The following is a 24316-nucleotide window of genomic DNA, read 5'->3' on the forward strand; positions in this document are numbered from 1 at the left end:
TGCTATGCAGAACAGCGTGTAATTTAAAACTTATGAATTGTTTATTTTTGGAATTTTCCACTTAATATTTTCCAGCCACAGTTGACTACAGGTAACTGACACAGTGGAAAGCGAGACCCCAGATAAGGGGGCACTCCTGTAGTCAGAAGTGATTCTGTTGGAAGTGCGATTTCACTTCTGCCCTGCAAGCACGTCCCAGTTTGCTTCTTCATCTCTCTGAGTTCTCCTTGTGGAAGACCTATTTCTCTTTTCTCCCTAGATCTCCTTGTATATACTCTCCCCATGTTACTGCCCTTTGCTTCTGTTAATCTCATCTTCTCGTCTGGCTTTCATTTGTTTCACCATGTAGCTTCCACTCGGGCTGGCTCTGGAGTCTATCTTCCAAGAGGAGACTCAGGAAGAATAAAGACTGTAATGACCTTGCTCGCCTGAGCGGGGCTGAAGAGCAAAAGGAACATTCGTTGGCTACCATTTTGGTCAGAGCTGTCCCACAGGAAGCAGTGCAGTTCTCAGTCATTAAGGGGCGGTACTAATTTGACCAGATAGCTGGGCAGTGACTCACTAAGAAAGGCTTGGCGCTAGAGAAACGGTTTTTTTCAGCCAGTTCTAAAAAAAGACCCAAGGCTTATATGCATACATGCTGTACATTTCATCCAGTGCCACCCTTCCTCACCCTGACCAGGGGAATGCCAGAGAGACCGCCTCTTTCCCACACTCCTCTTAAACTACTGATCTCCTGACTTTCTTTGTCTCTCTAGGCTACACTACATATTCCTTTTAACCTGATTTCTCCTGCCTGTGAGGGGTAGAGAGTAGGGTGCAAAGATACACAGTGTGATTTAGGCCACCCCAGTCCACCACCTCCTGGGGATGGCCTGACCTGGGTGATCATTTTTAGCCTGGTATTTCCTGAACATGGGCCAGGGGCTGAGGCCAGTGGCAGAAAGGCTAAGACAGCACAGGCTCCCTGGCAGATTCGGCAGTGATGAGTTTTCACTGGGGAACGAAATGGCTGTCTCATCTCTTTTTTTCAGGTTTGAAATACTGCTGAGACTATTATCTTAATGATGAAAACATCTTGAGGAGAAAGGCTACCTAAATCCCTGAAAGACTGGTCTTCTGTAATATATTTCAAGAAAGGCAGTATCTCTGTCCTGGGTAGCTGTATTTCAAAATTATACCTTCAAACAAATTATAACTTCGACTTGTACAGATTATGCAAAGTATAACTTTAACCTCCAACTAAGTATTTTGAGCAAGTGAGACTGCTTTCATGACCAGATATGACTCATTTATATTTAAGAACATTTATTTATATGATAACAGCATGCTCCTGTCTTAGAAAACAAAGTCAAAAGAAAACAATTTGTTTTCAAGTGAGTTAAACATATCCCACAGTGCCACTTTTGCAGGAAACCATTCCCATGGGACTTTTAGGGGCTGCTTTGGGGGAGTCCCTGCACCTACTTGCAGCTGCATAGAAGGGCCCCTACTCTCTCTGGGCTGCCCTCCCTCTAAGGGATGGGGGACTCCAGGAACTGAGAGGAGAAGGTATGTGTTGGGTAGCTTAGTTTTGAACTTGAATTATGGTTCTCATAGAAATAACACCATAAACTAGGAAATATTCTATCAATTTGATTTTTCTGGTTACAGGTTAAAATAGGTTTTTTTTTGTGGGCTGGCTTGGAAACTTATTTACTACCCACAATATGATTTCCCTCAGAAAATTACTTAAAGAGAACTTTTGAGATCAAACCCCTTCACAAGTCAGTCTTGACTCTTTTAGCAGACCCTTTCCCCACAGTTGTTACAAAAGTGAATCTTAACTTGTCCTACGTTACATGGTCATAGTTGTGAGAGTGCGGCCTGTAGACTTATGGGGTTTAATTATTTTTTATTTGGCTACTTAATCTTAAGGGATAACCATAGTTATTTGTGAATCCCAAGAACAAATCGTATTTATCATCAGCCACAAGAACCTGCTTTGCAGAAGTCACATGTGAATAAAATGGCAAATAAAAGTACCATGAAAACATCTGGTATTCCAGCTAAAATATTACATTTTCATAGTTGTATAATTTTTTAGGCTTATCAAAGCCCCCTCCAAGCCCTAGAAACCTCACAGTATTCCCTGTGACATGGGCAGGAGTTAGTAGGTATTCAGGTATGATTATATCACCTTGATACACTCATCCTGGGAGAAGCTAGATAAGTGGCTATTTACAAAGAATGCCCCATGAAAGAAAAGGTTTTGAGATAAGTGTAGCCAAATAATTATTCAGAGGTGGTGCCAAATGGGACCATGATAAAGGGAAGGTTAAAAGAGGTGGTCAAAGTGAGCTGTGCCCTCCACAATTAGATTGAAGACAACGAGCTGCCGCTGAGCTTCCAGAGGGGCGGCTGGATGGCTCAGCTGGTTAGAGTGCGAGCGCTCAGCAACAAGGTTGCCGGTTCAGTTCCCTCCATGGAATGGGCTGCGCCCCTGCAACTAAAGGTTGAAAAACGGCGACTGGACTTGGAGCTGAGCTGCGCCCTCCACAACTAGATTGAAGGACAATGACTTGGAGCTGATGGGCCCTAGAGAAACACACTGTCCCCCAATAAAATTTATATATATATACATATATATATATATGTATATATATATATATAAATTTTATATTTATATAAAATATATATATATATAATTTATATATAATGTATATATGTATAATTTATATTTATAAATATATATTATATATAATATTTACATATATAATTTATATATAATGTATATATATGTATAATTTATATTTATATATAATTTATATATAATATATATATACACATATATATATGTATATATATACATAAATGAGGTGGTCAAGAGAACATCCCTCTACTGAAGGATTTTGCAGCCTTGTAAATGTCTTTGTTCCTCAGAGAAGAAGATTTGCTTCCATTAGATTGGAGCCCATGGCTTTTACCTTTAGGACAAAGGTAAATAATCAGTAAACCACAGAAGAAAGCCCCCTCTGTTAAATTTTGCTTAAGTTTCTTTTCTGTTCTTTCAGTTTTATCCAAGTATGAAAACCAGATTACTATTTTCGCTGACTACCTAGAAGAATTTCCAGATACCAATGAGGTGGTATGGATCTTGGGGAAACAGCATCTCCTTAAAACAGGTAAGGTTTGGTAGCATTTGTCTGTGAGGACCCAAACGAGGTGGGTGCCTACCTTTTTTTTTTTTTCCTCCTTGGGTTGGTAGACCATTACCTTGGTTACTGTTGATTCTACTCCTAGGCGGATTTACCTTGTAGCCAAAAGAGTTTAAGCATCAGGCCCTTCCCTTGCGCAGGCCCCCTCCAAGGGCCTGAGAGGCCCTTGTAGCCCATTCACATGGTCACAAGTGTTTGTACGACTTGAAAAAAAGTCATATATTTGTATTCTTTTCCCTAGAGGAAAACCCGAATTTTTTAAGCCTTGGATTCCAAAAACCAAGGTCCCACTTTCAGTATCTTTAACCAGAATCTAGTCTTTGATGACTGTGCTACATACTTTTCATTCCCCTCAAGTCCTTTTCTGTCCAGATTAAAAATGCTGCTACCCAGACTACTTGTCAACAGCCCATGGCTGTCAGAAACAATATCAGACACTGAGAAATCTTGTAGTTTTACATGTTTCGCTGACTGTACTACTGTCTCAGTTTATTCTGATTTTGTGTAGAACTTTTGGCCACTGCAGCTAGGTGGAAAGGAGGCTTGAATTTTTCTTCCTTGCCCTTGCATGGAAAGACCTTTAAACCTAAGACTGCTAGGTAAAGCTTGAGCTTGGAGAGAGGCAGCTCTGATTTGATATCTTCCTGAGGAGAGGCCCTAGCATGAAGGAGGGACAGAAAGAAGCTGATCAAAAGGCGGGAGATGGAGTTGGGCATTTTGTACCTCGTCCCGAGTCTGGCCTCATCGTTCTGATAGGAGAGCGCCCATGGCTAGCAATTAGGAGAATGTTTGTATTCAGACTCTACTACCTTAGATCAGTCACTTTGTCCTTCTGGATCTTCACTCCCTTCACCAGCACATGAAATAAGGGGACTGGAAATGATCTCTTCTAGTTCTGTATTCCAGGACAACAGGAATCTCCAGGTTGCCAAACATGCCCATCTTCAAATGTTAAGTTGGGAAATGCCTTTCAAAGTGAAACTGTTAAAATTTCCAACTTCCTCAGCCTTTCTAGCATATAGACAAGCTAGGAGGTGCAGAGAATATCAGAAGAAGGAGTGAGTAGTCTGAACATTTGAGAGGAGGCATATACAAGAGCAGGTAACAATTATCTATCGCAGGCTTACTGCATACTGTACCATCCATGCACTTCCCATGTATTATCTTATTGAATACTCACAGCTCTATGAAGTAGATACTATTATTCTCCCCATTTTCTGGATGAGGAAACTGAGGCTCAGAGGGTTTAAGTGACACAGCTACACGGTTGGTAAGTAGCAGAGTCAGAGTTCAAACCCGGGCAGAGTATGACTCCAGAAATCGTACTCTTACCCATTACACCTCTGCTTCCCCAAATGTGCTAGACACTGTGGACATGAAGGGGATGGAAAATCCAGATAGTTCAACTTTCTGATTTGTTCAAAGGAAACGCAGGAGAGAAAATAGAAACTATTGGCAAAAATTGAATTTCCTTTTTTCCTTTTAAAGTGCAATGGCTATAAGTTCTATACAGAATACAAACATGGATGTGTTGTTGAAAGGTGGGTGAGAGAAGACTAAGAAAGACAGAACCACATCTAAGTCCAGATGGGAACATGGAAGCCATGTTTGTGGCCATTGAAGTAAATTTGCCATAAAATATAAGAAAACATGCTTTCAAAAAAAGACACGAAAACCTCTGTGATGTGATACATGCATTTAGAGTACAAATGTCAGTTGCACTAGATGGTATTCATACATGTCTTACACACTTAATTTGCTTAACGGGGACATTTCCTTTTTAGTTAAACATCTGGGTGTGCACACACACACATACGCACACACACACACACACAGTTTTTGATAACAGACAGTGGGTACTGATGACAGATCCAATCAGCTGTCATCATTTAGGAGGGGGCCGATTGCCTTGTTAGTGGGTTATCCAGGATCCTTGCTTTTCCTATTCCATGTCTTCTGGCCATGACCCCAGTGTTAGTGCCTGCGAGGGCCATGGAGCTCAGTGAATAGGAGACCAGAAGCACCCAGCGTCATTGGACCAGCCAGTAGCTCTGGTCAAAACATAGGTGGGGGAAATGCTGAAATTATTTGTCTCAAATGAGATGGGTTTCCTATGAATTTTCCTAGCCCCATAACAATGGCATTGACGGTTATTTGACGATGAATTTGCTGCTGGCTCAGAAATCAAAGACAGATATCTTTAGATGGGATATGGTGATTTAATTTGAATTTCACATTTAATTACAGAAAAATCTAAGCTGTTGTCTGATATAAGTGCTCGTCTGTGGTTTACATACAGAAGGAAATTTTCACCAATTGGTAGGTATATCATTTGTTGTACTGTGCTTTCTTGCTTGTAGATAGCTTGCCTGAAGTTATCAGTTACTTCACAGAAACCTCAGAGTTAACAGATCACTATGGCAAAGAATTTGATTTAGGGGAGTAGTTAAGTCTTACACTTTATGCAAAACTTTCATTGCCAAGGTACACCATCCTGTATGGTTCCGTGGTGTTAATGTGTAATGCCACCTCCAAGTGTTCGGGCACTGGGTGGTATTGCTTGTTTTACTTCTGAGAGCAAGGGAAAAGTCAAATAAACTTTTAAGTTGGGCAATATTTGTTAAATCACTGTCCACTGTTTTGTGGAGCTACTTGATTATTGAAGACAGTTGTACCTTGAAAGAGGGAAGGAAAATAATTCTTCTGATTGTTTTTCCACTATGAAATGAAAACGCCTTGCCACTGGGAGATGAATTATGATAGATTTCCTTGGAACCAATTCTCGGCTGATGGAGTACCAGCTGCTGTCTAGAAAAAAAGGCCAGTTCAATAAGCTAAGTGAACAGGCTCCCTCTAGAGAAAATTTGTATAACATTTGCAAGTAGGGTGACGTATTCCTAGTATCATGGCCCTTTCGGAAAAGATTACCAAACTGAAATGGTAGAAGCTATTCTCCTAACAGGAAACCTGTCTGACCAATTTTGGTGCAGGACTGGACTTAGTAATTAGAGTCAGATCAATCTTTCTGATAAGTGCCAAACATGAAGTGCACACAGACATTTTTTTTGCTCTGCACAGGAAGTACCTGAGCAGTAAAACAACAAAACAAACAAACAAAAAAACACAATCTTTAGTACCCAGTGATTCTAAACTGTTAACTTTCTCTGGGTGAAGAGGTCTTTGCAAAGCTTGAAAACATTGGCAGTTCAACTCTGACAATGTTTTGGCAATAGGCAATCTCTTCTTTATGTGGACTTCACTGCGTCTTTTCCATACTAATTTAACCTATAATCCCACCATGAGCAAGAGCCAAAGGGCTCCCCTTCCAGCTGACAAGTTGGCTCAACCCTCCCCGTGTTGCTGTAGCAACTCTCCTTCAGTCCCCACAACAAAAGGAAAGGGGCAGCCACCTTGGCCCACTTGTCCTACGAGGATGATGACCCCCTTTAAAGTTAGTGTTGTGAGGTCATGCTTATAGCATACTTTGCCACTTCCATGTTGGGAAAGGAAAGCAATGAATGCAGAATGTCTCCTCTGCCATCCAAGTTATCTGATTTCACTGGTGCCTTGAAAAAGGATATTGAGCTCACCCTGGCCCCATATGTGGGATTTTCATTACCTCAAGTGTTCTTAAAATGGAACCCGCTGTCTTATTTCATTTATTAATTGGTTTTGTGCCTTTTAAAGATGTAGTCCATTTCTAATTTATTAATAGTATTTGCAATTGTCACCTAACTCATAACACCAAATATTTACATCATCCTGAGTGGGTTGTACAGCACTTTCACAGATACTCTCTTGTTGAATTCTTACACTACCCAGTAATAGCAGGCAGGATATGTGCTATTGTCCCCAGTCTGCAGGTGAGACTTAGATTAGGTAACAGACACTGGTCTTCTGATGCCTGATCTAAGACTCTTTCCTCTATTTTACATTGCCCTTCTGCTGTTTAGATGTTCATAATGTACATGTAGAACGGTCAAGATCCTTCCAGATTTCTTTGACCATTTTGATGATTCTCTTTGGTACCATTTATTCCTTAACTAAGGTAAGACTGGCTTCCTTGAGAACTGAGCTGTGCAAAGCCAGATTTGATCAGGCAGATGACACTATGGCATGGACTAAGTGTTGGTAGGCATACATGGCAGTCATCTACCAAAACTGCATGCAGACCTAGAAGTCTCCAAGCAGAAAACATAAGGGGCAGGCTTTGTTCATTTGCTTGTTTTGTTTTTGGCCACAGAACCCATTTTGGTTAACTCAGCATTATCTTTGCAAGGTCCACCCTATAACAAACCCTGTTTGATATCTGGCTATATCTCTTGCCTTTCTTTTCAGAGTACGTGTGTCTGTCTGTCTTGTATTATTCCCAGATATGCTGATGTTTCGGAAAAGGGGAATTTGAGGAACTCACATTCCCTCCCTTCCATTTTGCCACCAGGGGGAACGGGCCCTTCATCAGATACCGGCTGGGGATGTATGCTGCGCTGTGGACAGATGATGCTGGCTCAAGCCCTTATCTGCAGACACTTGGGAAGGGGTAAGTTAAATTTGTTCTCTAAACTGCCTCAGAGACCTCTGCAGTCGCACTTACTGCTGGTAGTTTCCTATTGGTACTGACCTTGAGGAATCCTCAGTAACAGAGCTGCAGGTCCTAAAATGCTCCCTGCAAGCTCAAGTGGTGTGGCTGACAAGTCGACATAGCCTCCCATGAGAAAGAAACAGCCAACATTTCCTTGTGATTCACCAAGCCAGAGAGTTGTTTTCCTGGGACAGAACTGAACATGGAGGCAGGTGTGTCATTTAGTTTCCATCTTCGCTATTGTTTGAATGAGTCCTAAAACAGGCCAGATAACAAAGAGAGCAGGAAGAAGGGTATGGTGGTAGGTCTGTTTCTTGACCTCATTGAAAGTATCTGCCCGATGAAGGATGTAAATGACCTAAAGGAAGTGCCTAATGAGGGAGCTGGTGCTACTTTGGTCTGGGTTCACTGAGGATGTCCATTTGATGATGATGAAATCCTTAAATTAGCTTCTTCAAGAGGCCGCTTTGTTAAGAATGCTCCAGTAATCATTGTTGGAACTCTTGAGTCTTGTTTCTTAAGGCACGTGCGTGCTTCCCTATGGGTGTCTGCACGCTGACCTTGGCTGGGTGCCAGCTTAGGGAATCAGGTGAAAGTCCGGTTCCACTTGGGGTTGAGGGAGTGAAAGGACACCTTGGATGAGATTGGTCTGCTGAACTCACTGACTGTTGCTCCTTCAGATTCGGAGAGATGGAAATGTCACTCCCTTTTCTCACTGCACAGCCTCACGCTCTCTCTTGATCAGAGACGTTGCCATGATCAGAGACGATTGGGGAAGGGCCTGGGGAGGTTTGAGGGCTTCATGCCTTCTTTCAGGGTTCAAGATATCTTGTTTCTGCTTCCCCGGGTAATATCATAATTTCTGTTTAACAGGTGAGGAAACTGAGGCTTAGGAAGGAAGGTGACTTGCCTAGGGTCAAACAGCACGAAAGCATAGACTTGGGACTGGAATGCAGGTCTTTTGACGCCTTGTTCAGTGATTTCTGTACGGTACCCATACTTCTTGGAGCACATCCATTCTTATTTAACTTTTTCTTATTTATAAAACACTTCAAGATGATTCTTCTGCAAGTGAATTTTGTGGAAAGCAAACTAAAAAAAAACCCCACAGTCAGCAGTCTCAATTGTTTTAATATAAAAGCAAGTAGCAGGAAGAATCTGGAAATAGATCTTGTAGCGAAGATGAACTAGAAGCTGTAATATTGTGAAGAAGTGCTTTGCAGTGTTTCCTATTCGGTTCTTTTACAATTGAGGTGGGTCGTTTACTTATCACTGTCATCAGAAAATATGCAGTGGTACTTGGCAGCCAGCTGGTCAGGATTGTCCCAGACTTAGACAGGTGGGTAGATGACGAAAAACAGTTGCATGCAGTTCACCTTCTGAAGACTGTGCTGAATGCAAAGTTTAGAACTTTGGTTTCAACAACAGTAGAAGTGAAGAGAGTGGAAGATGCTGGAGATAATGGCCTTTGACTTCAAGTGTATTTCGGTTGTGAGTTCATACTCTCTCTAAAACCTCAGGAGAGAAGTTTGTCTTAGAAGCAAAGTAAGCCTCATAATTCTGCCCCATTAGACATAGTTACTAGAGCTGAGGGAATGGGAGCAGTGCATCCTATCCATAGCAGTGATTGTGGTGAGTTTTTGCAGTTGTCCTTCATAAGCAGTAAGTAGCCTGTACAGGATTTGAGAGGCACAGATGGGATTCCTAAAGATGTAGTTAGTTTGGTTTTGCCATAAGGAAACCTTGAACACCTGATAGCAAAGGTATTTGTTTTTCCAAAGCTCAGTGTGGACTTTTTAAAAGTTGTGTAAAAATGGTGGCATGCCTTTTTTTTAAAGCTTCCTCAGTTGTGAATTGTGTCTGTTTCCCTGTGAACTGTTGTGTGTCAGAATAGCACTTCCCGCCATGAGACCCTTTTGGCTATGCTGCTAAATTATAAGGACAAAGCTGTTGCTGTCTGTGTGGAGATGAGACACTGGCGTCTGGGTAGTATTTGGATATTGCTGGGTTGGGTGGTGACCTCCCGGTCACTGAGTAGCTGACCAGAAAGGCCCTTGTGAGACTGTTTTCGTGTAATATTTATCCAGCTTCAGCCCTGGGGCTAATTCAATTCTTTGGTCCACTTCTTGTTTTACTTTTACTTTCCACCCACTGAATCTTTGAAAGTAATCAGTTTCCAGATGTGTTTGTCATCAAAATTAAAGATACTTAGGGAGGTTCTAAGCTGATCATTCCCACCTTCCATAGACAGCTTCCTTGTTTCCTTCTAACCTTGTGGTTATAATAAGAGTTCAGAGAAGTGATAAGCAACTATAAAAATGACCTAACTCATTTTTTTCCCAAAAAGACTGGAACTGGGAGAAACAAAAAGAACAACCCAAAGAATACCAGCGGATCCTGCAGTGCTTCTTAGATAGAAAAGACTGTTGCTACTCTATCCATCAAATGGGTAAGGTCACATTTGTGCGTTAAAGACAACACCTGTACCTGCTCCTCTTGTCCCCTGCCTTGTATATGGCTCTGCGAAGTTGTCCACTGCTTAATTATTTATGCAAAAAGTAAGACTTTGTGGCGTGCTGGAAGACCTTTTGCTAACATGTTTATTTTTTTTCCACATAAAAACAGCACAAATGGGTGTAGGAGAAGGGAAATCAATTGGTGAATGGTTTGGACCAAATACAGTTGCACAGGTGTTAAAGTAAGTAAAAGAGTGTGGCACCCGCCTTATTCTGTCTCTCATGCCTCCCTCTTCTACCAACTCAATGTCCCATCAACCTAACTTTTTGCCATCCCACTAAGCCACCCCTCCCACTAAGCCACCAAACACCTGTACCATTTTGCTCAGACAGTTCTTTGAGACGTGTAAGTGGGGACATCAGTATTGGTATAGCAAAGTTCCATTCCTTGGTACCAGTATATGTGGAGGCACCTCGGGACTCATTCAGTATCCCCCACCCACACAGACTGGTGCTCATGTGCTGGGGAGCCATTAGCACGAGGGCCACTTTGCAGCCAAAGTATTCATACTAACCAGGGGAGGCTGAGCCAGCGTAGGCAAGACATGGACTCCCACCCTGTATAGTACAAGAAAAAGACCGTGAATTCATTTAGTTATTCATTTAATATTTACTGGGTGCCATTACCGTGCTAAGTGCTGGGTGTACAGAAATGAACTAGACACACAGTCCTTGCCTCAAGGAACTCATGATTTATTGGAGGAGGCAAATTCCAAGGGAGTCTTGGAATCAGTCTGTCATCTCTTAGCAGACTCCAGGCACCCCAGCATGGTACTTTCGTACTTGTTCTGTTAAATCCCAGAATTCACCTCCCACATCAAGAGGCAAGGTGGAGAGTCCAGGAGGCCCATTGTTCGGCAAGGGAATGAGGTGAGTGGTACCGGCACTTACACCTGCGGGCCACCTCACCTGTTGTAACTGCCCTTCCTGACAACATGTCACCCCATAAAGACTCCGTGAGGGAAGCGCTTGCATTTGTGTTGTTCACTGCTGTAACTCTAGCACATAAAACTGCCTGGCACACTGAAGTGCTCAATAAATATTTGAAGAATGAATGAAAATGGCAGCCAGATCTGGGGCTGGGTTTAGGCATCAGAAGACTGAAATCACCGGGCCTCCTTTGATGTGGCATGCTTCAGTTATGGGCTGTCTGGAGCACGGTAGTGGGTCCTGCTCCGTACACATCTGCTTCAATGATTAACCAGTCTTCAATGAACCAGAACACTTGGAAAATGCTCATGTGAGGGGAGTAGTCTGGATTTCCTGGGGACTCGGGAAACCTGTATCTTTTTTATTTTATTTTTATTTTTTAGTTTTAGGTGCACAAAACAAAGTAATAGTTAGATGTTTATCATTTATATTCCTCACACTGTGTCAACCCCCCTACCCCCCATCCACTATCCCTCTGACATCGCACACACCCATTACATTTCCACTGTCTCTATTCCTAATGCTGTACTCCGCTTCTTGTAAGTATATACATATATATGTGTGTGTGTGTGTGTATATATATATATATATATATATATATATATATATATATATATATAAACTTGTACTTGACATTCTTTATTGTTCAGCTTTAGCTTCAGGTGTACAGTGCAGTGATCAGGCATCTACATCTTCCCTGAGGTGGTCTCCCTAATGAGACAAGTGTCCATCGGATGAAAACTGTATCTTGGCTTTACTCCTGGCTCACAGTGTAGGCTGTCTGATACCACTTTCTCAACTTAGTCTGTGATGCCTTTCGGGGCACTGTTGGCTCTGGTGAGTGAGGACTCGGCAGTATTTCGGTAACTACTGCTGGAACCCAAGGCAGAAAGTATGGAAGATTAGAATGGCTGTGCTGAGCCCCAAACCCAGCTTGAAATGGTTGTGTTTTTAAGTGATATCCCTTAGAATTTGCTTCTTCTAAATTTTGAGGTTCCCAACAACAAATAAAGGGAAATATACATTTTTTAAAGAATTTAAGTGGGTTTCGATTCATGCTTGTTATTCTCATTAACAGCAGTATATTAGCATTATTATGTCATTGTTATTATTTTGGGAAAGATAGTACATTGGAATGAGTAAAATAAAAGTGTAATAGTAATTATCGTCTTCTTACGAGCTACTTTGGTTTAGGGGACAATGTTTTTTCTTTTGTCCAATGAGACTGGACTTTACCCAAGAATCCCAGAGTGGCCAGGTTAAATGTGTTTTCTTTCAAACTGGCAAGAGGAGAAGATAAAGGAGAAATAATCATGGTACTTTGCTCAGATCTCAGATAAGCTCTTACAGGGGTTTTCTTTCTAATCTCCTCTGGAGTCATGCAACTCAGCATGCTCTCTCTTCAGCTGTTGACCAGTAAGTCCCCACACCCAAGGCCATCTGTAGCCCAAGTATTCTTAACCAGCATTGCCACAGCACATGGAGAGGGAGGTGAGAGGTCACCTCTCTCTAGATTTTTCTGGGGCTTATTTTCTATGTTCCCAAACAGATATATTTTAATGACAGTTTCCTTTTATTGAAAAGCACAGTAAGTCAGAATGTCTTCTATTTAAAGCAAGAAAATAGTCTCTTGGGAGCAGAGACATTGGTAAACTTCTGTCTCTCACCCAAGAGGACTAACATCATATTGTTAGGTAGACTTTTCCATTTTGTAAAGCAGGGTCTCCTTTTCAAGGTTCGGAAACTGTGACTCTGTGGCATTCTCAAAGTCCCTGGACACAGAATGTTCCAGAGCTTGGTCAAAGCACTGACCTGACCCCCAGCTTCTCTGAGGCTCAGTGTTTGGTGACTTCAGGAATGCTGGGCATGGATTGCACTGCTTCCTGCTGGTATTTCCATTTTCCCCAGTTGTGACTTCATTGTATGTTGCTTTCCAGAAAACTTGCTTTATTTGATGAATGGAATTCCTTGGCTGTTTATGTTTCAATGGATAACACAGTGGTCATTGAAGATATCAGTGAGTCCCCAGCCTATTTCCCTTCCTGGGTGGTGGGTGATGGGTCCTTCCTCACCATTCAGAAATTGGGGTGAGAGACAGACAGATAGAGCCAGAGAGAGTGACAGACATTCAGACCCCCACACATATTGACTATCCACGAGGGCGGGGAGCTTAGGGGAGCACAGGACTCTGGTTAATCATCCCCTGCACCCTTTTTCCTCCTCCCTTTCAGCGCTCTGAATGGGTGAAAATAACGAGAGGATCTTTGCTGCTCCTCAGTGGGGTACCAGACCTTTCGCTGCAGGACACCCAAAGTGTGGACAGTCAGTTAAACTCCAACAGGTCCCCTATGGAGGCCACCCCCTTGTTCAGCTCTGTGCTCCCCATCATGAGGTTAGAGAAAGCAAAAGATAAGCCCCTGTCCCAAAGGTCTTTGCAGACTAGTTAAGAAACGAGATTCTCTCAGTGAGCCGTGATATCTGACGGGAGGTAAGGGAGTACTCAGTTGCCAGGAGGAAGAGAAGTAAGGGCTGCAGGAGTGGCCTGGGCTTCCTGTGGGAGGTGGGACAAGCTGGGCCCTGGCAGTAGAGGGTAAGACAGGGGTGTCCTGTGAGGTCTCCCTTAGTTTTACCCTTGGCATACCTCCTAGGGCTGGAGACCCCTAATTTACCCAGCTCTCATCTTCTGTTTCTAGAGAAAATGTGCTGCGTCCTTCCCGTGGGTGCTGACATAGGTGATGAGAGCCCTCCCGACTCTCTGAATGCTTCGAACCAGAGTAAGGGCACCTCTGCCTGCTGCCCAGCCTGGAAACCCCTGCTGCTCATTGTGCCCCTTCGCCTGGGCATAAACCAAATCAATCCTGTCTATGTTGATGCATTCAAAGTAAGTCGCTCCTTTTTCCGAGCCCATTGCTGCCTGCCCATCACACCGTCATGTGAGCACGGAGATCCGTGAGCAGCAGTCCATAAGTGAGTTGAGAATCTTGCATTCTCTTTCCCTCTAGGAGTGTTTTAAGATGCCACAGTCTTTAGGGGCATTAGGAGGAAAACCAAATAACGCCTATTATTTCATAGGATTCTTAGGTAAGAAAAGAGGAATCACAAGTAAGTCATCATGGGCTAGGGGAGGGTGGGCAGAAGGTTTGCACGGGAGACCAGGCAATTCCAGTAATGGGGGCCTTGTCCAGCCTGGAGATGCTGTGTCCTCTGACCAGCTCCTTCTGTCCCCGGCCTGATCTGTGCAAGTAGCACTTCTGGGTGCCCGACGGAGAGCGCATCCCCCTTCAGTGCCTCCACTTCCTTGCCTCTTGATAAGATGGTTCCATGCTGCTTTTTCACTGGACTGCCCCAAAGTCACAGCATTGCTTCAGCACATCTCTCTCCTTCCTGTGGGCCCGGGATGTCACTCCCCTGGTCTGTTTGAACCCCGTCTTACTGGGGCCCAGGTATTCAGGCTAGGAAACATCCTCTGGCTTCCCAGGTCCACGCAGCTGGGTCTGCTGGCTCATTGTTCAGGGCCCTGACTGGGTGGGAATTAGAGGAGGCAGAGACAGAGGTATCACTTGTCTCATAATGGGGGCTAAGCCTTAAAACCACTAACCTCCTAATACAGATCCTAACGAGCAGCCTGACATCCGCTGCCTGGGTTGATGCCCCTGGAAGCCCAGCCACCTTATTCACTAGCTATGACCAAAGACATTTAAGGCCTTTGGCACACAAGGTGAGCCAGTCCAGTGCTCCTCAAACTTTAATATGCACATGAATCACCTTGAGAGCGTATTACAGTGCAGGTATGGCAGGTCTGGGGGTGGGCCCTGAGAGTCTGCATTTCTCACTGGGCAGTGCCCATGCTGTGGACACACACACTTGGGTACCAAGGACCTAGACACCTGATTCGTATTGAAGAGCACAGGGAAGGGAGTGACACGACTAGGGGAATTTGATACAGAGCTCCTCTCACAGGAGTGTAGTGGTCCTAAAGCAGGCCTCAAAGAAAACTGCAAGGGACAGCCTTAGCTAGGCAAGGGCGAGTCCGAGCAAGTGTGGGGAATTGCATGAGGGATGTGCAGAGGACAGGGTGAGGGGGCTCGGTCACTAACCCGGCATCTCCTCCTTGTACATTCAGAGAGGTGAGGTGGGGTGGAAACGCACATACCTGGCCTTGTGTGGCAGCCTCCCACTTGCTAGCTGTGTGACCGCTGGAAAAGAGTGTCAACTCTTTCAATCTCAGATTCCTCTTATGGAAAAAAGGATTAACACCTCACTTAACATGTTGCCATCTCACAGTATAGCCCTCAGCAAAGAGCCAGGCATGTAGTTCACACTCAGTAAAAGGTGCCTCCATCCTGCCTGACCCCAAAACCTCTTTCCATTTCCCTGTCTTTTTTTTTTTTTCAATTGGGGAATATTGGGGAACAGTGTGTTTTTCCAGGACCCATCAACTCCATGTCACATTGTTGTTTTCAATCTAGTTGTGGAGTGTGCAGCTCAGCTCCAAGTCAAGTCGTTGTTTTCAATCTAGTTGTGGGGGGCGCAGCTCACTGGCCCTTGTGGGAATCGAATCGGCGACCTTGATGGTATGAGCACTGCGCTCTACCCACCAAGCCAACCTGCCGCCCTCTGTCTTTCTTCCCCTCCTTGATCGAGGCCAGGGTTTCTACACAGTTGCGTCAGCTCTCTCTAGTGCTGCCATCTATTGGTAGAACCTATGAACTACAGCTAGATGGAAAATTTGGAAGCTTTTATTTTTCTAAGTACTTAACCCAGCAGTTTGAGTTATATAAATTTTGATGTCCTCCTTTGTTTCTAAGCTTTTGGGTTCCTGTCAAAGAAAATGTTGTAATCATATATTTCCTATTGTTTGTGCTTGAGGACAAGGTTGAAACAGATTGGAAAATAACTTTGGAGGGATTTCAGTGAATAGTGTATGTGATTCCCAGACTCACTGGCCTCCCTTATCCCAAGTTATCCAGAGAGAATTTGCCAAGTTGGCGTAGCCCTTCTGTTTCCTGAGGCTCCTGGGTCAAGGTAACTTTGTGAAGTTTAACTACTCATAAAAGAGGTGTGGGACAGCCGCAGTTCCTGAAACAGAGGTTTACATAGTGCCCATTAACCTTTTTTTTTTAAATTTATTGGGGTGACAATTGTTAGTAAAATTACATAGATTTCAGGTGTACAATTCTGCAATACATCATCTATAAATCCCATTGTGTGTTCACCACCCAGAGTCAGTTCTCCTTCCATCACCATATATTCGATCCCCCTTACCCTCATCTCCCACCCCCCACCCCCCTTACCCTCTGGTAACCACTACATTATTGTCTGTGTCTATAAGTTTCTGTTTCTCATTTGTTTCTCTTGTTCTTTTGTTGTTTTTGGTTTGTATACCACATATCAGTGAAATCATATGATTCTCTGCTTTATCTGTCTGACTTATTTCGCTTAGCATTATACTCTCAAGATCCATCCATGTTGTCACAAATGTTCCTATATCATCTTTTCTTACTGCTGAATAGTATTCCATTGTGTATATATACCACAACTTCTTTATCCATTCATCTATCGAAAGACATTTTGGTTGTTTCCATGTCTTGGCCACCATAAATAAAGCTGCCATGAACATTGGAGCACACGTGTCTTTATGTATAAATGTTTTCAGATTTTTTGGGTAGATACCCAGGAGAGGGATTGCTGAGTCTTATGGAAATTCTATTTGTAATTTTTTGAGGAACCTCCACACTGCCTTCCATAACGGCTGCACCAGTCTGCATTCCCACCAACAGTGTATGAGGGTTCCTTTTTCTCCACAGCCTCTCCAACATTTGTTACTATTTGTCTTGTTGATGATAGCCATTCTGACTGGGGTGAGGTGATATCTCATTGTGGTTTTGATTTGCATTTCTCTGATGATTAGTGATGTTGAGCATTTTTTCATATGTCTATTTGCCATTTGTGTGTCCTCTTTGGAGAAATGTCTCTTCAGGTCGTCTGCCCATTTTTCAATTGGGTTGTTTGTTTTTTTGTTGTTGAGTTGCATGAGTTCCTGGTATATTCTGGATACTAGCCCCTTATCGGAGGTACTGTTTGCAAAAATCTTCTCCCATTCAGTTAGTTGCCTATTTATTTTGTTGATGGTTTCTTTTGCTGTGCAGAAGCTTTTAAATTTCATATAGTCCCATTCGTTTATTTTAGCTTTTACTTCCATTGCCTTTGGAGTCAAATTCATAAAATGCTCTTTGAACCCAAGGTCCATAAGTTTAGTACCTATGTTTTCTTCTATGCAGTTTGTTGTGTCAGGTCTTATGCTTAAGTCTTTGATCCATTTTGAATTAACTTCGGTACATGGTGACAGATAGCAGTCCAGTTTCATTCTTTTGCACGTGGCTATCCAATTCTCCCAGCACCATTTATTGAAGAGGCTGTCTTTGCTCCATTGTATGTTTTTAGCTTCTTTGTCAAAAATTGTCTGTCCATATTTATGTGGTTATATTTCTGGGTTCTCAATTCTATTCCATTGGTCTATGTGTCTGTTTTTCTGCCAATACCATGCTGTTTTGATTATCGTAGCCCTGTAGTACAAGCTAAAGTCAGGGAGTGTGATACCTCCAGTATTGTTCTTTTTTCTTAAGATTGCTTTGATAGTGCCCATTAACTTTTAAACTTTGTTTAACCTTCACTTGAGGCTCCAAAGTCCTTTCAGCTCCCCTTTTCTGACTCATCCCCATACTGTATTAGGTTAGGGGGTCCAGATTGGTAGAATGTCTGAAGGGAGGGAATGGATGGGAACTGCCGTTTTCTGAACAGCTGTTTTGTGCCAGGTACTCTGCAATGTTCTCTCTAGGTAGATAGATATAGATTGCTATATAGAGATGTATAGATAGAGATAGTTATATAGAGATGTATAAATACAGTTATATAGAGCTGTATATAGTTATATAGAGCTGTATATATATAGTTATATAGAGATGTATAGATATAGAGAGATGTATAGATATTCTTACATAGAGATGTATAGTGATAGTTATGTAGAGATATATAGATATAGTTATATAGAGATGTATAGATATAATATAGAGCTGTATAGATAGTTATATAAAGATGTATAGATATCATTATAGAGAGATGTATAGAGATACTTACATAGAGCTGTATAGAGGTAGTTATGTAGAGATGTATAGATAGAAATAGTTATGTAGAGATGTACATATAGATATAGTTATGTAGAGATATATACAGACAGAGATAGTTATATAAAAATGTATACCTATAGTTACACAGAGATGTATAGATATAGACAGATGGATATAGTTAGCATAACACCCCTGTGAGGTAGAGATTGTTATTTACATTTATTTATGCCTAGTGAAATTGCGATGCAGAGGGGTTGTTTCCTCCAGACCACCTAGCTAGGAAGTAGCAAAGCCAGGATTGGATCCCAGTTTGGCCATCCCTGCCTACCATATCACATTGCTTCCTGAGTGCCCTCTTGCCCTGTTGGGAAGCTGGGAGAAGCGCTTGGTGTAGGAGACTATGGGCAAGGTGAGACTCTGGCTGGTAGATTTTTCCTGCATCTAGAGGAGACGTTTGTCCCCTGTGCTTTAGTAGAAGTTGCCCCCTGGAGATCAGCAGTGTGAGCCCTGTGTCTGCAGATGGTTGACCAGCCTGCCTCTTCTCCTTGGGCCTCATTAAAGACCTTGGTTTAGTCCCCACATCATTTTTAGGACTTTTTATATCTTTGACTATATCTCTTTTAAGCACTCTGAGAAATAGGCCAACCCACAAAGCTCCATGACACACACACGCACGTGCGCATGTACACACACACACACATGTACACATGTATGTACACACACATACACACACGCACATGTACACACACACACACACACACACACACACACAAAAGGGCCAGAGGCAGAGAGGACAGTGTTATTATTTCCAGCACCTTAACTCAAAACACTGGCAGAATGCTCAGTTCTAACCCTGCTTTGGATTTGTATTTTCTTGTGCACAACTCCCTTCTCCTCTTACCTTTCTCGTCTCAGGTAGGCTTCCATCTAAACATCCTGGTTGGTACTCTTCAATGTGACCTGAGGCTTTTTGTTATAACTGATCTCACCCACCTGTGGTCTGGGGGAATATGTACCTTCCCTTTCCTAAATCAAGTCAGATGGCAGCACCGATTTCCATATACTCTTCAATATCTATTAATATGTGTAGGGGGATACTTTTGAGTCCAAGCAAGATACTTCTTCTGAATGCATAAACCAAAAACAACAAAAGAACAAGACAAACAAATGAGAAACAGAAACTCATAGACACAGATAATAGTTTAGTGGTTGCCAGAGGGTAAGGGGGGTGGGGGATGGGAGATGAGGGTAAGGGGGATCCAATATATGGTGATGGAAGGAGAACTGACTCTGGGTGATGAGCACACAATGGGATTTATAGATGATGTAATACAGAATTGTACACCTGAAATCTATGTAATTTTACTAACAATTGTCACCCCAATACATTTAATAAAATAAAAAAATAAAAAAGATACTTCTTCTATGACTTCATTGAATTTGTATTGTGTTTGAAGCATTGCACAGAGATGAAATCTTCCCATTCTTATACTACCCTGTGGGGTAACTGGAACAGGCCAATGACCCCAGTTTAAAAACAAGAAAATGAAGACAGAGTGATTTAAGTGGTTGATCCCAGGTCTGACAGAGACAAGTTAAGCTTTCATCAGAAACATTCTTTGCCAATAGAAGCAAATAGATGTCCCCAGCACGATCCCAGATGTCATTCCAGGGAAGGTGTCCAGGGCATCCCTCCCTTCCCCATCCTGCTGCTGCGGGTAGTTCTTTCTTTGGTTGCCTAACCCAGTCTAGAACACAGGGGCCCAGATGATTCTCAGGCCCCGACAGTGAGGTTAGGGTGCCTCCTTAGGCATTTTTGCCTACTTAGCATGTCACCGATGAGCACTCAATGGACTCTCATCCCTTTGAATAGCAGATAAAAGTAGAGATTTTATTACCCTGAACCCCTCCCAGGTCCTTTATTGGTCTAGGTTTTTTCAATTTAATGAAGTACGGCTTTTCTCTCATTTATAAAGATCGGTCATCTCAAACTGAGTTTTCCCAGTGAGGTGTATCTATACTGATGTTAGTGTGACCAACGCAGTGCTTTCTGACGGGGATTACTAACTTGCTAACAATGACTAACTTGCTAGCTCATCAAGAGCGGAAGTCAGCTCCCTGGTATGTCACCCACAGCAGAGTCAGCATTCCCATTTCTTTTGTAGGCCAAGGCCTTCTCCTCACCAGATGTGCTCTCTGACCATGGGTCTGAGAACCAGTGGTCTAGAATGAGATGCTTTCCAACACTGAAAGAGGCAGGAAGCTCCCTAATGGCATCTGAACTCCTGGCCTGCTGATTCTACCTGTCACCTCTTTGCTACTGCTGCTCACAGAGCCTGACATATCATCTGTGGTCTCTCATTCCCACCTTTTCTCAAACCTGTCGCTCTCCATTTCTTGGACTTGGGCTTTGAGGAGATGTGAATGCTAGGGCAAGTCTTCTCATTAGATGGTTGAATTTGGGTGTGGGTGGCTTCCTTCAGGCATGCTCACTCTACTTCAGGCTTTCTGTCATTTCATTCTCCTTGTCACCAAGGGAGGGGTTAGAAAAACCAGAGCTCCTCCACCCAAGGACAGCAATGGGGCCATGGCCAGTAGTTCCTCGAAGGTTAAGCATGCCTCATTCTAACAGGTGATGAGCTCATTTTCCTGGACCCTCACACAACCCAGACCTTCGTTGACACTGAAGAGAATGGAACAGTTGATGACCAGACTTTCCATTGTCTGCAGGCCCCACAGCGAATGAACATTCTGAACTTGGATCCTTCTGTAGCATTGGTGGGTATCTGAAGATTGGGGGAGGGGCAAGAGATACCCTGCAGCCCTATTACAGATTGGTTCCCTGGGGATTATCCAGGTTGCTAGGTAGCATGACAAGAGTATATTCGCTTGTCAACCCCAGGAGAGGTAGAGTAGTGTAGTGGGGAAGGAGTGTACCTTGAGCCAAACTGCTCCAGTTAGAATCCAGGCCCTGCCACTTACTAGCCATGGACTTAAGAGGAGTCCCTCAACCTTTCTGAGCCTCGCTCTTCTCATCCCTGAAAGAACAAAAGAGAAGTTTCTTCCTTGTAGGGTTGCATGAGGCATGCTGTGCGTAAAGCACTTAGCACAGTGCCTGGCACATTGTAAACATTCTGTAAATGTTAGTTATTATTAGAGTTACCGTCTTTCCCCTTTTTCCTTCATGCCCTCTAATTATTGCCACACAGTCAAAAGGAATAAGGTGGGACAGAACTAGAGAGGAAGAAGGGAGCAAGATCCCCTGAGTGGACAGTGCCCATTTCTCTGGGCACACAATCCAGGAAGTTGTAGGGTTCCCCCCCAAAGTATGACTGCTGTCTGCATACATTGAAGGGGCAGCTGCATATGAAGTAGCCAATGGTTATGAGGCCCGTCTGCATCCTTCCAGTTTAATTCGATTGTCAGAGCACCTGTGTCGAAAGAAGCACCAGAGTCCTCCTCTTGTCTTAGACTATTCTTTCACTACTGTGGGAAGGCTCTGAGGATGGGGAAGGAGGATGGTTCTCTTTATTCTAATAGATCATTTCCTTAAGGTTAAAGCCACCTTATTAAGTATTGTCTCTAGCTGAAAGTACTATTTGGCTTTTGTTTGCTGGTTTAATTGACTATTCTTTACAGTATATTTGTGCACTGAATGTAACGGAGTTAACCACACGCTTTGGAGATTGGTCATCCAGTTACTGTGTCTTACAGTATGAGGGGAGAGGGACAGGGAGGAAAGCGACAGGGGAAAAGCGAAAGGGATAAAAGAGGAGAGAGAAGCAGAGAGACAGATGGGGAGACAGAAGACGAGGGAGAGGAAGAGAGAGAATGGAGAGGGAGATGGAGGGGGAAGGGTGGGGGAGAATGAATGAGCAAATACGTGTGTCCAAGTGAGGCAATGATCTGGGAGAGAGAGAAGCCCAGACAATCTTTCTTGTAATTTTTGGGAAGTCACATCCAAGGAGAATGGCCCACATCCCATGTCGTAACTCTGGGCCAGTGGCTCCATTTGTAGTGCAGGGGTCCTGTCCTGGTGCCCTGACCAGTTCTAAGTTGTGTTCTTTTGCTTCCCCCCAAGGGATTTTTCTGCAAAGAAGAAAAAGACTTTGATAGCTGGTGTAGCCTTGTTCAAAAGGTAAAGGTGTATGTTTTTCTTAGTCTTAAAAAACAAAGTTACTCAATATGATTCCTTTTCAAGACTGTTTTTCATAGTAACAGAAACCTAGCCTAATAGGACTTTATTGCAAGAGAAAGAAATTAAGATGTGGGGGATTGTGCATAACTTTGGGGAAACCAAAGAAAAACTTTTGTTAAAAATATGTTTAGTATGTCAAGTGAGTGATGTTTTTAGCTACTTAATGTTTCATCTCATTAAGCCTACGAGTCTTATGAAATATTCAACTAATATTCTACCATTTTAACCTAAAAATGCCAATTTCATATAGCTCAGCCTAAATTTTTCCTTAGCCTGTTCATAACACTGAGATGATTGAAGAAGCCAAACTACTTCTCTATGTGTTTAGTGGTCCATTTACAGTTTCAGGAGCTTGCCTTTCTATTAATTGTCTTATTTATATAAAATAAGGTATGCTGCCACTTCAAGGAAACAGTTTGCAGAAATCTATGTAAATAGTAAAGCAAGTTATTCTTTCTTTTTGGTATTTTGTGTAAAAGGGTATTTATTGTTTTGATGGCTCACCAATCTTCATATCAGCCTCCCTAATTCTCAGCCTCTAACACATGCCAAATATGTGGAGGACGTTGATAAATGCTTATTGAAAGAATGAAAGGAGATCATAGGGAGTAGTTTAAAGAGCCCTCGATGGGGTGGCAGGAGGGGTGGCAGGAGACCCGTTGTTCTCCTCTCTGCCAAACAAAGAGACTGGGGTGGGGAGATGCGAGCCCAGAGCCTTTTGTGAGTGTAAGGAGGGAAGATTCTTCTTCATAAGTGAACAAATAATTAATACTAGTATTTCCAGCTGAATCTGAAACCCCAATTAATAATTTGCTGAGACGTAATGGAGACTTATTTTCTAAAAGCAATACTTACATTTCAGAATGCAGCAAAACTGTTTATATTTATGTTTAAAGTTAGAAGGAAAATTTTCTGATAAGACGATGCCATTGAAATTAGGACATACACCATAAATGTTGGACTAAACGGAAACCATAGCAATATGTACCAATATTTGTCTTGGGGCAGATTTAATTTGATTAACCAACATTTCTTTGGCGCCAACACTTCAGGAGCATCTCGCCCCTACATTGAGTTGAGCCCATGCAACTGGCATGTGACCTGAATGTCATGAGAGGATAGACAGTGAGCACTGGCCTTCCCTCAGATGCTCTGTCCAGTGTCCCTCCCTCCTGGCCAGCAGTACCAGAAGTGAAGAGGGCTGGGTCTTCAGATGCGTCAGGGAGAGGCCGGGTGTATTTGCTAGGCCTCTGCTTTCACCTTTCAGCAACCAGGCCACTCTCTTAGGGCTTGCTTGGGGTCATAGATTGCCAATTGGACAGAAATGTAGTGACTCTGCAGTGTTTGTAACTGTTTCTGTGTGTCCTCAGGAGATTCTAAAGGAAAACTTAAGGATGTTTGAATTAGTTCAGAAACATCCATCTCACTGGCCTCCCTTTGTACCTCCAGCCAAGCCCGAGGTGACAACCACTGGGGCAGGTAAGCAGTTTTTCAGGGACTCTGTAGCCAGCAGACCCTCATGTAGCAATTGTTTTATGAAACAGAAGCAATTGTCTGGACTAATCAAGGATTGGTGCTTCTGTATTTTAATCCTCTGATGAATTGACACTTACAGATTTCAAAGACTGATAAAAGCTGAAAATAAGCTCAGTGCGAAAGTTCCATGTAAAATCTAAATGACTAGAAAAAATTTTTTCATGGTCTGGTTCAGAGTAACAAATCAGAGGCCATGGGTGAGTAAAAAGGTGCCTCAAAGGTTTTCCAGA

At 42.9% G+C, this 24316-nt stretch overlaps 1 protein-coding gene across 5 annotated transcripts in view; it reads left to right on the top strand.

Moving 5' to 3' along the window:
• ATG4A (autophagy related 4A cysteine peptidase) overlaps nucleotides 1-24316 on the top strand; it is a 59045-nt gene that overhangs the window by 33961 nt on the left and 768 nt on the right. For 2 of the 5 annotated variants that reach the window (XM_074324272.2, XM_019718131.3), the window contains exons 3-13: nucleotides 3054-3164; nucleotides 5445-5516; nucleotides 7639-7737; nucleotides 10127-10228; nucleotides 10405-10477; nucleotides 13163-13242; nucleotides 13919-14106; nucleotides 14228-14306; nucleotides 20985-21130; nucleotides 22434-22490; nucleotides 23921-24029. In XM_074324272.2, coding sequence (XP_074180373.1) covers nucleotides 3054-3164; nucleotides 5445-5516; nucleotides 7639-7737; nucleotides 10127-10228; nucleotides 10405-10477; nucleotides 13163-13242; nucleotides 13919-14106; nucleotides 14228-14306; nucleotides 20985-21130; nucleotides 22434-22490; nucleotides 23921-24029 — 1116 coding nt within the window. Of the gene's footprint in view, nucleotides 1-3053; nucleotides 3165-5444; nucleotides 5517-7535; nucleotides 7738-10126; nucleotides 10229-10404; nucleotides 10478-13162; nucleotides 13243-13918; nucleotides 14107-14227; nucleotides 14307-20984; nucleotides 21131-22433; nucleotides 22491-23920; nucleotides 24030-24316 lie in introns of those variants that run through there. The other 3 variants (XM_019718129.2, XM_074324273.1, XM_074324274.1) reach the window with 3 other exon arrangements.

The sequence above is a fragment of the Rhinolophus sinicus genome, chromosome 18 (genome assembly GCF_057876585.1).
Source record: "Rhinolophus sinicus isolate RSI-liver-muscle chromosome 18, RSI-T2T, whole genome shotgun sequence".
Classification (NCBI taxonomy): domain Eukaryota; kingdom Metazoa; phylum Chordata; class Mammalia; order Chiroptera; family Rhinolophidae; genus Rhinolophus; species Rhinolophus sinicus.